The 15,524-nt window shown below is 44.0% G+C and overlaps 1 protein-coding gene across 1 annotated transcript; it reads left to right on the top strand.

Annotated features, from left to right (window-relative positions):
• Window positions 1–3,653: 3,653 nt before the first annotated feature.
• LOC141106594 (uncharacterized) lies at window positions 3,654–15,524 on the top strand. The gene is made up of 6 exons (XM_073597505.1): window positions 3,654–3,866; window positions 7,328–7,471; window positions 10,983–11,145; window positions 11,262–11,356; window positions 11,449–11,587; window positions 12,170–15,524. Exons 1-6 carry the CDS (start codon window positions 3,768–3,770, stop codon window positions 13,318–13,320), a joined length of 1,791 nt encoding a protein of 596 aa, XP_073453606.1. The 5' UTR covers window positions 3,654–3,767; the 3' UTR covers window positions 13,321–15,524.

Raw genomic sequence — 15,524 nt, forward strand, 5'->3', positions numbered from 1 at the left:
CAAGATCATCCAGGTTGGTAGGAATATTTTGAACTGCCAGTTCATCTTGAATGCTTTCTGCTGGGCCTTGTCAAAAAGTAGCTTTGAGGGCTTCATTGAGTTTGAGAAGTGCACTTGCTGAGGATGAGGCTTGAGTGTGCTCATCGAAGACTTAGAAAATACCTAGAAAGGATCTAGCAATTCCACAATACAATTTCTCCCCAAAGTGTTGCGGCCCAGGCCAGAGCATCCCCAGATACAACGCCATGACTGCAGGTCAAAAGGAAAGTTGCACTAGTTAATAAAGCCATGATAAGCCTTAGAATCTCTGGAAAAGCAGGAAGGTGGTGGCAGGTGAAGAAAAGATTCCACTAGAGGCCCCGACTGCTGGGCAGAAAGTAGCAGAGACAGTTGTTTCATTACTACAGCAAGAGAGGCTTGGATTTGAGCCAGGAAATTGATGGCGGAATGGTGGTGGATCACCATCTGAACTTGGTTGGCCTCATAGGCAGAAAGCCTTTAGAAGAGATAATCTGTTGAGTTCACTGAATGCTGTGGATCCTGTGATATGGTGGTTCAATGAAACAATCATAAGCTGGATTGTTTCATTGGGAGCATTAGGGAGCAGATTAGCTAACAAGGAGTTAGTTGAAGAAGCTGAGACTAGGCAATGTCGTTGGCAACACAGAAGACTACAGATGACTACAAGGAGTCTGAGATAGGCTGGATGGAGTGGAGGTGAGAGCCCTTAGAAGGTGTCAAAGTGCAGGTCTAAGGAGTAACCTTATCTTCACCAGCATTCCTGAAGGTGGAGATCGGTTTGGCTGCAGGTGACACCCATGTTGGTGCACTCTGACCTGAGAAGCCAGCTACTGAGAACTGAAGGTAGGTGTGCAGTAGAAAGTTCCTTGCAGTACTGGGGCACTGGACTTACTGGTCAGTCAGAAACACAGTCCAAGAAGACAGCAGTACATGGAAAAGATAAAGCACTGAGCACTGGTAGAGATGCTCAGAGTCACAGGGGGTCACTAGAAGCAGGTTTTAGGCAAGGCTGAAGTGGATCGCTGAAGCAGGAAATGGGCAACGAGTGTAACAACAGGTGGCTGGCTGAAATACTTAGGGAATCACACAAGTTCTGAAGAGTAGGTACTGGCAGGACAAAGAGAACAATGCTGATTGCTGGAAGCACACGGGAACTGAACTAGACCCTTGTAGAACTGGCATGCAGGATTCGCAAGTCTGTAGGTAACACGTTCCAAAAAGAATCACAGAAGAGTAAAGGAGAGCTTGGACATCCTCCAAACCCATCTTTAACAAGAACTCCAAACTCCTCCTTTTTTTAATCCAGTGAATTTTGAGCCAGGTTATGCCCTGTCTTGCAGCTTCAGTGACCTGGCCAATAGTTCTTTGTAGTACAAAATAGTGGAAGTTTAGGAATTGGGTCAGAGATAAGTCAGAAGATTGAAAAAAATTGCTCCTGTGCACAAGTGGATAACCAGACAGGTAGTGCAAAGACACAGGCCTTGCTGCCCTCAAGGATGGGGAATCCTAATAGACAACAAGAAAGAAAGCAAAAAGGGGCCACCAGCCATGTGCATTATCTTCAGGATAAAAATTTATTGAAAATAATGATAAAAAGGAACTACTCACAAGCAGTTATAGAAGATGGCACAATGTAAAAGTACACCGACTAGCAGCACGCGGTCTAGGATGAGCGGAACCTTCCAAAGGTCATAGAGGAACTCACAAGCATCACTACCAGCTGACGCGTTTCGAAGGGAACGTCCCTTCTTCCTCAGAGCCCTTGGTAGTGATACTTGTGAGTTCCTCTATGACCTTTGGAAGGTTCCGCTCATCCTAGACCGCATGCTGCTAGTCGGTGTACTTTTACATTGTGCAATATTCTATAACTGCTTGAGAGTAGTTCCCAGGGCCGGTACAAGGGGGGGGCGGAAGGGACAGATGCCCTGGGTGGGACCATTTAATGGAGGAAGAGGGGCGCAATAGAAGCGCCAGTGAACCGGTGTTGTAAAAATTCCTGCTACCTATGCAGAGTTTACAACACCGGCCGCGCGAAAATTGATAATTTTTAACATGTGCCGAGTGCGCTCCTGCACCCGGCACAAGCCTGAGACCAGCCCTGCCCCGCCTACCACTTCCCTATCAAGGTTTCTATCCCGCATTGGAGGATTTACCCGTCAATCGCCGACAGCCCGCCTGAAACCCAGACACAATATTCAGACAGGAATGTGGCTCAGAGCAGGGCCTGACAGGAGGGTGAGGGGGCACTCTGCACACCACATTACTATTCTCTTTGGAGTGCCCAAAGGTGTCTCAGATCTGTTACAATCCTATAGTGTACACTAAACAACAAAAAAATCGCTGTGCGCCGCTAAAGTGTACGTTATGACTTGAAGAAAAAGTGTCAACCCTACTCGGGGTTCGGATCGAACCCGCCAGGAAGCCGTCACTGCACACCGCCAATCATAGGCAGTGAGGCATTTCCCGACTGGCAGCTGCACATACACACGCTGGTTATGACTAAGGCCTTATAGGCTGAAACGCGTCAACTGTTCTCATTTGCGTTTGGTCACTGTGGCTTGTCAATAAATATTACACTTTTTAAGGGCAATCACCGGAGTGCGGATCATCTTTTCCTCACATACACACGCTGCCTATGATTAGCGCTGTGCAATGCCGGCTTCCTGGTGGGTATGATCCAAACACGCCCGAGCCCATTCTTATCAATAAGGATAAGCTCCTGGGGGCAGCCATATTATTGTAGATCATATATGAAGACATGTTGCCATACAACTAAAGGAACATGTCACACGTTTTAGAAATTCATCCTGCCCCCATCAGATGGCAATTTTTGGTGGATTTCATGAATAGAGGTCCTCAGGGTTGAGCATTATTTTACTATGAACAGTGTGTTCTTTCAGGTCTGCTGGGCTACAACAAAATAACTGAAAAGAAGCAATCACAAAGGAGCCTGCCTTTTATTCATGATGCTTAGCATTGGGGGGGATGGGCACTATTGTTGCAGGAAGTGAATGGAACAGAGTTGGGAGCAATGGAGGCAAAATGCACCAACCTGACGGAGAGGATATTACGACTCACCCTGGAGATCATCTACTTGCTGACCGGGGAGGTGAGGAGGAGCATTCTTCTTAGTGATTATCATGCTAATGTACCGTAGGGTTGCCACCTTATCACTTTAAACCCGAACATCTTTGAATTACACGGGTTCTGAAGCTAATTAAATGCAGATAAGACACCAAGTGAGTTTAATTACCACCTTAATCAGCCACAGAACCTGTGTAATTATTATGTGTTTGGGTTTAAAGGGATGAGGTGGCAACCCTAATGTACCATGAACTGTAGATCCAAAAATTTATAGCAGGGGTTCCCTGACCCTGAGACAGGGAAGTTATTTCACGGGTTCTCCATGTTAAAAAGTTTGAGAATGGCTTCTGTAGGTAGTCAATGAGGATGAGCTTCTGGGGGCAGCCATATTGTTGTAGCTCATATATGAGGACATGTTGGCATACAACTAAACATGTCACATGTCCTAGAGACATCCATCCTGTTTTTGGCTGTTGGCAATTTTTGGAGGGTATTAGTAGAAGTCCTCAGGTTTGAGTGGTATTTCATGATGAACAGCCTGTTCCTTCAGACCTGCTGGGCTACAACAAAATGGCCGAGAATAACAAATCACAGTAGAGCTTTCCTTTTACCCATGACACTGAGCACGGGGGGGGGATGGGTGCTATTGTTGCAGGAAGTGAATGGAACAGAGTTTGGGAGCGATGGAGGCAAACTGCACCAACCTGACGGAGAGGATATTACGGCTCACCCTGGAGATCATCTACCTGCTGACCGGGGAGGTGAGGAGGATTCTGGGAGCGCAGTTTTTATAAATCACTGCAAAGTGACATTGGACATTTTTTTTTGTGACTATTTTTTTATTTATAACATTTCTCTAAACAACTTTTTTGGACAACTGGATGAAATTTAATTTTTTATTTTGTGTTTCCAAAAAGTTACAAGACAAAATGTTCCAGAATTTGTGTTGCTGACCGCTGGATGGTTTCTTAAGATCTTTTTATTTGCTGAAAAGTTGCTAAATCGTCAGGGTGTGCTTTCTTTTTCTGAATTTTTCTTTTTCCTGAATTTTCTTTTCTTGAAATTTGGGTTTTCTGTTTGCTGGCAAACCTGGTTAGCCCAGTAGTATAGTGGTAAGCACCTCTGCCTCACAGCACTAGGGTGGTTGGTTCAAATCCTGACCACGGCATTACCCACATGGACTTTCCATGTTCTGCATTGCATGTGCCTGTGTTGGTTTTCTTTGGGTACTCCGGTTTCCTCCCACACTCCAAACACATGGTGGTAGGTTAACCTTTTCAGCCACGGAGGATTTTACCCACTTCCTGACCAGAGCACTTTTTACAATTTGGCACTGCGTCACTCTAACTGACAATTGCGCGGTCGTGTGACGTTGTACCCAAACAAAATGTACGTCCTTTTTTTCCCACAAATAGAGCTTTCTTTTGGTGGAATTTTATCACCTCTGCGGGTTTTATTTTCTGCACTATAAACAAGAAAAGAGCGACAATTTAAAAAAAAAAAACAATATTTTTTTAGATTTTGCTATAATAAATATCCCCCATATTTTTATTTTTTTTTTTTTTAAAGAAAATTTGTTACTCAGTTTAGGCCAATATGTATTCTTCTACATATTTTTGGTAAAAAAAAAAAATCTCAATAAGTGTATATTAATTGGTTTGGGCAAAAGTTATAGCGTCTATAGCGATTTATGGCGTTTTTTGTTTTTTTTACTAGTAATGGCGATGATCTGCGATTTTTAGCAGTATTGCGACAGACAGATCGGAGACTTTTGACACATTTTTGGGACCAGTGACATTTATAGAGCAATCAGTGCTATAAATATGCACTGATTACTGTATAAATGTCACTGGCAGGGAAGGGGTTAACACTAGGGGGGCAGTCAAGGGGTTAACTGTGTTCTAACTGTGTGGAGATGGGACTAACTTTGTAGGAACTCACGATCTGTCTCCTCTCCTCTGACAGCACAGAGATTTGTGTGTTTACACACACAGATCACCATCCTGGGTCTTGTGCACGCATTCGCGCCTGCCGCCCACGCGCACCGGGTCCCCCGCTGTGCAGCGGGCGCGCGGACGTGCCTCCCGCGGCGCTCGCACACCCTCTGGTGGCTCTCCTGGGCAAAGCCGTATATGTACGAGATTTCGTCCAGGAGAACCATTCTGCTGCAGTAAATCTGCGAGACCCAGTCGGGAACCGGTTAAAAAAACAAAATTTAAAAAAAAATTTATTTTAATATATTTTTTTACATTGTCCCTTTAAAAAAAAATTGATCACTTTTATTGCTGTTGCAAAGAATGTAAACATCCATTACAACAACAATACAGGATGACAGGTCCTCCTTATGGAGAGATGTGGATCTGATTGATTATCAGCGCACCTCCCCCACCCCCCCGCAGATGCCGCCAGGACCACCAGGGATGCTGATCGTGGATGGCCACCAGGTATGCCACCCTAGACCACCAGGGATGCCAGTCAGTGCCCAGACATGATGCCAATCAGTGCCATCAGTGCTCATCACTGCTATCTATCAGTGTCCATCAGTGCTACCTATCAGTGCCACCCATAAGTACCCATCAGTGCAGCCTTTCAGTGCCCATCAGTGTCGCCTATCAGTTCCAATCAGTGCCCATCAGTGCCACCTATGAGTGCCCATGAGTGCCGCATGTCAGTGCCCATTGTTTAGCTAAAAAAAAAAATGCAGAGGTTATCAAATACCACCAAAAGAAAGCTCTATTTGGGCGAACAAAATGATAAAAATGTAGTTTGGGTACAGTGTTGTATGACCGCGCAATTGTCACTTTAAAAGCGACAGCTCTGAAAGCTGAAAATTGGGCAGGGCAGGAGGGGGGGGTAGTGCCCGGTATTTAAGTGGTTAAACACAGCCGTTGCCGGATGGTTCCTGGGCTGGCCAATCGGTTAGGCAAGCCCGGGAAGTGGCGGGAGGGGCAGTCACCTCTCCCGCCGCTTATAAAAGTGATCCCGCAGTGAATGCGCTGCTGGGATCACTTTTATGGGAAAGCCGACCGAATGAAGGAAAAAAAAAAGATATCGGGAGGGTTATGGCATTTAGCTGCAGCCATCACCCCGGTATTTAATGTCAAACTAATAAACGTATATTTAGCCCTCATGCACACAGGCTGTTAAAATAACGTTATGAAAACGCCAGTATCTTTGCAGTGGTTTTTTTAAACTTTTTTCAGCTTTTTTCAGCGTTTTTGCAATAGCGTTTTTGAGCGTTTTTCCGCATTAGCGTTTTTTAGCGTTTTTTTTTTTCACATTTATTTATTTATTTATTTATTTTCAATGGATCAAAAACGTTAAAAAACGTTGGTGAATGACGTTTTTGAGCGTTTTTCAGCGTTTTTCAGCGTTAGAGCGTTTTTACAGCTGAAAAACGTCTCTCAGAACCCACTGGTCCTGGTTTTTTTTTACAGCTTAAAAACGCCTATGCCACTTGCAGCTCAAAAATGCCTAGGTGGGCATGAAGCCATAGACTAACATAGACAGGCCTTTTTAAGCTGCAAAAAAAGCTCAAAAAAGCAGCTGTAAAAACGTCCGTGTGCATGAGGACTTATAGTTAGGTGGTCGGCAGGTTAATAAACCCACAACAGTAAAGTCAGTCTGTATATGCAGTAAAACATGCTGGTTATACTCAGTGTGGAACCCAAGGGGTTAATCCTTCGTATTGTGTAAAAAGGCTGTTTGATCCTGTCTCCTCTGATCCTCCCCTTCTTCCACTGTCCCCAATCCATCTCCTGATAGAACAGAGCGTTGGTGGCACTCTACACATGCGCAGTTTGGTGTGTATTGCTGGAGAGTTTTTTTTTTGGGGGGGGGGGGTGGATGAGATTAGCACAGAGCCAATCAGCACTGCCCAGGCAGAGGACAGTCAGAAGAGAATGAAAACTCCTCCTACACGCTTTAACCAGACACTAGTAGAAGTCACAAGACTGCTAAATACTGCTGATGAGAAAAGGTGTATAGCAATTTATATTTACTAAAATTATTGCGTCTCCATGTTCTGTCTACTGTGGGAGACCAGATATAGTGAATACAGAGTCCTGGGTTTTGTAACACTTTAATAAATAAATAAAATATCATTACTTCTGAAACTGAGATTCCATCGATCAATTCATAATAAAGAAGGACGTTGATGGCAACAAGTTGCAACTTCTTTTGTTGGGAAATGTATATAGTGATTGCTGATCTCTCTCCACAGGATAACATAGTTGTGAAGAAGACATCGGGAGATGGACAGAACCCCATTACGGTTCCTCTACGTTCCTTACTGGTTCCAGAAAGAAACAATGAACAGAAGATTTTGGAAGTCACCCAGAAGATCATTGAGCTCCTGATGGGAGAGGTGAGCGGTGGTGGGAATTCTGGGACATTATCCAGTAACAGACAAGGGATGTGTCTGGATGGTGACTATATCATTGTGTGTGTCAGGTTCCTATAAGGTTCCTATAAGGCTCCATATATGCAGACGATACCCGGTGCTGTGGACAGCCATCCATTGAGTGGCCTTACAGATAGAGGGACTCCCTGAACGCTGTCTTTTTTTGCATTCCGATAGTACAGTATGCCTATAGGCTGTACATGAGTACTGGCGTAAACTCATACACAGATGTACACACATCCATTCATGTCTATAGGCAGCTGTACCGGGACCCATAGTTCTCAACCAGTTCCGACTGCCCACCACAGATATACTGCGGCAGGGCAGCCGCTCTGTGCCAGATCACATACCTGGTACGTGACCTGACACTTCTGGGTCTGGGATCCATGTCTTTATGGACCTTGCTTTGTGCACTGGTGCGCAGTCATGTTGGAACAGGAAGGGGCCATCCCCAAACTGTTCCCACAAAGTTGGGAGCATGAAATTGTCCAAAATGTCTTGGTATGCTGATGCTTTAAGAGTTCCCTTCACTGGAACTAAGGGGCCAAGTCCAACCCCTGAAAAACAACCCCACACCATAATCCCCCCTCCACCAAATTATTTGGACTAGTGCACAGAGCAAGGTCCATAAAGACATGGATGAGCGAGTTTGGGTGGAGGTATGTGACTGTCCTGACCTCACAAATGCTCTTCTGGAATAATGGTGAAACATTCCCATAGACACACTCCTAAACCTTGTGGACGGCCTTCCCAGAAGAGTTGAAGCTGTTATAGCTGCAAAGGGTGGGCCAACTCAATATTGAACCCTACGGACTAAGACTGGGATGCCATTAAAGTTCATGTGCGTGTAAAGGCAGGCGTCCCAATACTTTGGGTAATATAGTATATATTATATAGGTTAGCGGTAGTAAATAGTGAGTTTTAGTAGGCGCTTTATATAAGGCAGTACAGCGATTAGTATCTGTATGGTGTCACCAGACTTGTGCCTGTATTACCGGAGGGCAGCTTCCATTGGAGTTTGTGGTATACCAGTGCAGCACTTTCATGGTCAGCCCTACGGTACTGGTTCAGATATCTGGATGTTTCCGTAAGACAGGCCTTGCCCCTGAGCTGATCCTACTCACCAGGAACCTTTACCTAGGCTATGCATTTTCCTCAAGGCCTCTGTCCTTTTACCTACCACTCACTCCAGGCGCATCTAAATGACACAGGAGACCCTATATATAAGTGTAGCAAGGTCTCCGGCCTCCTTCAGTCTAATGAGAACCTCCAGAGCCAGAGATAGCTGACATCCTTCTGTATATGATGGGTTGTGAGGCATAGTGGGTGCAAGATGGATAAAGTTATTGGACGCCAGACACTTCTTGGATGCAAAAGAGATATTTATTTCTCTTACAAACTTTTATGGGGGAGAGAGGGTTAGGGCCAGGACACCCTTGAGTAGTTGCAAGTTCAATTAGCAGACTTTGAGACTTCAAAAGGAGGACAGCCATGCAGGGAAAGGCTCCAGCAAGGCACCACATCTGCACGTGCAGGAATGCTGTCTCCTATGGCAACAGTCTTTAACAGTTCCTAACAGAAACGTAACAGTTCTTTCACCTTCACTACAACTGCTCCTTGTAGTTCTTCAGCACAGTGAGCTCCCGCTCTCTCACTAGACCCACCGATTCACTGACGCTAAATCCCCTGAGCTCCTCCAATCTTCACGGTGGTATCTTCCTCAAGTGTCACCCCCGCCTCTCTGCTGGGTCCCTAGCTTGGCACTCCAGATACTTCTCAAGCTTCACCCCCTCAGTCCCTGGCTTGTCACACAAGGCTGCTCTGCAAGCGTCAACTCCGCTGGCTGGGTTCCTGACTTGGTCACCTCCTGAAGTTTCCCGATTCTCCATCGTGCCCCTTTGGTGAGAATTCTGCTCCGGTACTTGATTCAGTTACTCACCGTGGTCTCTGGTAATAAGGTGGTTGGTCCCTTAGTAGTGACAGCTTCCCTTCTACCTCCTACCATGACAGGTTCTCTGTCCGGCAGAACCGTCACTTCTGGTTGGACTGCAAGCCGCAATCCCAACCCTGCGCTGCTCTCTTGCTTCTGGATAGGCCCTCAGTCGGCCTAACAGCCAGACGCCCCCAGGACAGGTCCAATCTCTGGCCTAGCAGCCCGGGGCACACAACACACGTCCACCCAGACAGCCGTCCAAGTGGCACAGAACAGAGATCACCTGACTCCACCCGAATAGGTTTTCCCAGCAGGCCAAAGGATTCAAGAAAACCCCTGCCCATTGGCTGAGATACCCCATATACCCATAACCGGACCTTGGGTTGCCCTTCTCATATCTAATACCACCAAGTACCCGGCCACCTAGTGGTAGAAGCGAAAAGTGCAACAAGGCCAAACTTAGGGAGAAATCATTGGACCTCTAACAATCAACCAGGATAACTAGCAAGTAACTGGCAAGAAAATTTGTGAGGAGCATGCCTGCCTAAACTCCAGGGTGGTACATCAGATTCCTGGTCTAGATGGCTACACGAGGCCCCCAAAGGTTGCAGCACCCAATCAGACAGCTGGCTTCTCTAAGACAATGACAGAGTCCACAAGCGGACATTTCCCCCAATAGACTCCACTTCATCTGTAATAATGGCACAGCATCTTCTACAGCAGTGGTTCTCATCCCTGTCCTCAAGTACCCCCAACAGGCCATGTTTTGGGAATTTCTCTTAGATAAAATAGCTGTCCAAAATACCAAGCCATTGACTCTGATTTAAAGCACCTGTGCAAGATAAAGGAAAACCTGCAAACATGGCCTGTTGGGGGTACTTGAGGACTGAGGTTGAGCTGTTCTACAGGATGAAGATAAAACCTGTACCTGTCTACACATGACCTCATACACCTGTATGCATGAGACGTAGTGCTGAATGTTTAAGACGTTTCTAAGTTTGTAACTTTTTATGTGAAAAACCTGTTAATACATTTTTTTTTTCAAAAAAACAAATAAAAAAAGTGGTTCTAAAGGCCAAAGGTTCCTTACCTTAATGCATTTTCTTCATTAAAAAAAAACCTTTCAAGAGTAGCTCCCCCCAGTCCAACCCCCCCACCTAAACACTTACGTGAGCTCTCTCGATCAAGCTCTGTGCCCATCTTCAGCAGATCTTCTCCCCTTTTCCTGGATTTACAGGACAACAGTGTGAACCATTGGCTCTTCCTACTGTCAATCAAGTCCTGTGAAGAGGGAGCAGGGTCGAGCCATGCCATGTGTGTCTATGGATGCACGCTGCCCAACTGAGCAAGCTGCTTGTTACAGGGGTACATGGAGAACAAGAGGAGTGGATAGCATCAGCGGGGGGACCCCAGAAGAGAAGGTAAGTATAACCTTTTTTATTTAAAAACTAAAAAGGTTAATAATCTTTTTTTTAAGGCATCAAAATGTCTACATTGAAGAGTAGAAGCATTATTAATACTTTGTTTTACATTTATATTCAGAGTGAAAGATGGAGCAATTTTAATGTTGGTATCAAAGAGGAGATAAAAGAAGAAGAAGAGGAGGAGGAGGATGATGTGATGAAGGAGTGGGAGTATTTAGAAGGACACAAGGATCTCTACAAGGACGTCATGATGGACAATCAGCCGCCCCTCACATCACCGGGTAAGAGGATACTTTATTGTAAAGGAGAGAGCAGTACGGAGGGTCCACCTAGATCCCCCATCATCTGATAAACACATAGAAACAATGTATTCAGTCAGTGTGTGTGTTTCCTATAGATGGATCCAGTAATGAGAACCCACCAGAGAGATGTCCCCGCCCTCTGTATTCCGGGGTCTCCACACAGGAAGGTCACACCATCCCTCACCATCAGGTAGGTGGGACCAAGGATGTCAGATTCAAACTTGTCTCTACACTGTATTAGATTACATTCTTCTAGTGCTCATAATCATTTTGTAATTTTAGGTAGAAAAAGTGTTGGGTTTAAAAATTGAGGTTAAAGAGGAAGAAGAAATGTATGAGATAGATGATCAGCTGTCTATAAATGAAGGTGAATTGATGGTGACAATGACCAAGGAGGAATCTTCTCTAGATGTCAGCACAGGTAGGTATTATGTACAGAAAACACAACACTTTGCTTTTTTTTTTTAATGAGAACTCTTTCACATTTCAATTTTATTTTTATCAAGTTCAGGTATGCAAAACCAAAAACTGATAAAAAAATCTGCAAACCGTCAAACAAAATTTTAGGCAGGGTGTGCTGTTTGTTGAAAGAATAAAATTGACTTGTTGTGATATGATGAAAAAATATCCAGTGTATCTATATCAAATTTCATGCACTGGAGATACTGTACACCATATGAAAGGTCCATCTCCATTCCTCAATATAATGTCATGTTCCCAACAAATGAGGAGGAGATACTGTACACCATATATAAGGCCCATCTCCATTCCTCAATATAATGTCATGTTCCCAACAAATGAGGTGAAGGAGGGTCCATTTTTTTTCCTCAACATAGCATAGTACTGAGTGTATGTGAACCTCCCCCAGTGCACTGTAGTATAAGGTTGCATTATACATCTTATCTGACTTCTGTTTGGGGAACAGTTGACTATTAGACCAACATGCATAACTATCAAATACAAAATTGTGCTATTTATTAAAAAGACGAAAAAATTTCCACAGGAGGAACCAATAGCTGGAATACCCCAGAAGGATGTCTTATTTTATCTGAACATTATAACCAAGACGATAATGGCATGACAGAATATTCCCCAGGAGAAAGGATTGCTACTCAAAATATACATCACAGACTTAATCATATGGTAAGATCAAAAGATCAGTTTAATTCTGAGAAGTCCAAAAATAAAACACATACCATCATCTCAAATGGCCAACCAAGTATTCACAGTGCAGAGAAACCACCAGATCCTTCTAATTCCGAGGAATCTTCTCAAGATCCTTTTCAGGATTGTGAAAAATCAAGCATAAAAAATCATAACCTGGTTGGAAATCAAAGCACTCACATCAGTGGAAAACGTTTTTCCTGTTCTGAGTGTGAGAAGTCCTTCATAAAGAAATCAAATCTCATTCAACACCAGAGAGTCCACACCGGCGAGAAGCCCTTTCCCTGTTCCGAGTGTGGAAAGGGCTTCTCCAGTAAAGGGAGCCGTGAAAACCACATGAGAATGCACACTGGTGAGAAGCCGTTTTCCTGTCCCAAATGCGGCAACAGTTTTGCGCAGAAAGTGACACTAATTCTCCACCAGAGAACACACACCACCCAAGGCCACTGCCTTGATCAGCATGTGGAGCTTCATGAAAATAAGGCTCCATTGCCATGTTCTGAGTGTGGCGAGTCATTTAAGAAGAAATCTGTAGTCCACGTCCATCAGAAGGGTCACACCAGTAAGGAGACCTTCCCTTGCCCTGACTGTGAAAAATCATTCAAAAGAAATCGTGATCTGGTTGCACACCAAAGAATTCACACCGGAGAACCACCTTTTTCATGTTGCAAGAAGTCCTTTAAAGACAGTTGGAAAATCGTTCAACACCAGAGAATCCACACCGGGGAAAAGCCCTTCTCCTGTTCTGAGTGCGGAAAGTCTTTCATCCAGAAATCACAACTAAAAACACACCTGATAGTCCACACCGGCGAGAAGCCCTTCTCCTGTTCTGAGTGCGGCAAATGCTTCCCTAGCAAAGGAAACCGTGATAAGCACATGAGAATTCACACTGGCGAAAAGCCATTTTCCTGTTCAGAATGTGGCAAATGTTTTGCGCAGAAAGTGACTCTAATTCTCCACCAGAGAATACACAGCACAGGAGACCACTGAGAAACTGATGGTCAAAGTACATAGGCTGAATCTACAGTATATGTCCGTAGAACAATCATATGATAAAGGTGAGGCATTCTGAAAGGATTAGCCAACCCATATGGATTTTTTTTTATTTTATTGCTTACAATAAATTCATTTTTTGTTTTAACATTTTTTGTTCATCTTCATATTGTTCATGTTGCTTTACACTTATTATTTTCCCTTCTCCGTTCTGAGGTTTCTCCTCATCTTCCTTTGTGTAATGCAGACAAGAATTGAGGGGGATCTCCAACAAGTACACAGGTATCTATGGAACTGTTTATTATATAGTAGAGTTTGATAAGATTTTAACCACTTCCCGACCGCCGCATGACTATATACGTCCTAAGTTTGAACGGGGATATCATTGTTATGGCAGCAGCTAGCTGCCATAACCCCGGTATCCCCGGTTTCGTGCGGCGGCCGGCTTTCAGATAAAAGTGGTCCCTGCGGCGGATTCGCCGTGAGATCACTTTTATCGGTGGCGGGAGAGAGCCCCCCCCCCTCCCGCCGCGATCCGGTGCCCTCCGCCGCTTACCGGAGCCGTCGGTAGCGGCGGAGGCGATCGCGTCCTTCTGCCTGGTGTGTCTGGAGACAAGTGAGGCCAAGATGGCGCTCACTCGTCTCCAAGATACTGCTGGGTGGAAGCGACGTCAAAACGTCACTTCCGTCCACGCCTCTTAAAGGCATATTTTTTCAAATGTCATTTTTCTAAATGACTTTTTTTTTTTTTTTTTTTATAGCATTTTAGTGTAAATATGAGATCTGAGGTCTTTTTGACCCCAGATCTCATATTTAAGAGGTCCTGCCATGCTTTTTTCTATTACAAGGGATGTTTACATCCCTTGTAATAGGAATAAAAGTGACACAATTTTTTTTTTTTTTAAACAGTGTAAAAATAAATAAAATATTTTAAAATAAATAATAAAAATTAAAAAAAAAAATTTTTAAAACCCCCCTGTCCCGACGAGCTCGCGCGCAGAAGCGAACACATACGCGAGTAGCGCCCGCATATGAAAACGGTGGTCAAACCACACATGTGAGGTATCACAGCGACCGGTAGAGCGAGAGCAATAATTCTAGCCCTAGACCTCCTCTGTAGCGCAAAATATGCAACCTGTAGAATTTTTTAAACGTCGCCTATGGAGATTTTTGAGGGTAAAAGTTTGACGCCATTCCACGAGCGGGCGCAATTTTCAAGCATGACATGTTGGCTATCAATTTACTTGGCGTAACATTATATTTCACAATATAAAAAAAAATTGGGATAACTTTACTGTTGTTTTATTTTTTTATTCAAAAAAGTGAATTTTTTCCAAAAAAAGTGCGCTTATAAGACCGCTGCGCAAATACGGTGCAAAAAAAAGTATTGCAATGACCGCCATTGTATTCTCTAGGGTGTTAGAAGAAAAACCATATATAATGTTTGGGGGTTCTAAGTAATTTTCTAGCAGAAAAACCTGTTTTAAACATGTAAACACCTAAAATCCAAAACGAGGCTGGTCCTTAAGTGGTTAATGGTTGTATATGTCCCCACTTGAGAAACTATAAGTCCTGATTACAGCTGTTGCTGGAATGAAAAGTCATAGAAATTTCCCCAAAAGTTATACAGATAACCATAACCCGACAAAGGCTTTCACTTTCTCCAGTCTGCCAAAAATGCCAAAAGTGTTGGTTGGATTGCCATTTTAATTTCTGATGTTCTCTAGGAACAATGGTAGGGTCTCAGACTGTCCTTCGTTCTTCCACTGGACTTACATTTTATTTAGAGAAGTTCTCTAGGAACAATGGTGGATTCTCAGACTGTCCTTCTTTCTTCCACTGGACTTCCATTTTATTTAGAGAAGTTCTCTAGGAACAATGGTGGATTCTCAGACTGTCCTTCATTTTTCCAGTGGACTTCCATTTTATTTAGAAAAGTTATTTGGGAACAATGGTGGGGTCTCAGGCTGTCCTTCTTTCTTGAACTGGACTTCCATTTTATTTAGAGAAGTTCTCAAGGAACAATGATGGGTTCTCAGGCCATCATTTGTTCTTGCACTGGACTTCCATTTTATTTAGAGAAGTTCTCTGGGAACAATAGTGGTTGGATTTCCACTTTACTGAAGTTCTCATGGAGCAATGGTGGGGACTCAGATTGTCCTTCTTTCTTATGTTACATAAAGATATGCATTATGTGACAG

This window comes from Aquarana catesbeiana, linkage group LG08 (genome assembly GCF_042186555.1).
Source record: "Aquarana catesbeiana isolate 2022-GZ linkage group LG08, ASM4218655v1, whole genome shotgun sequence".
NCBI classification, from domain to species: Eukaryota; Metazoa; Chordata; class Amphibia; order Anura; family Ranidae; genus Aquarana; species Aquarana catesbeiana.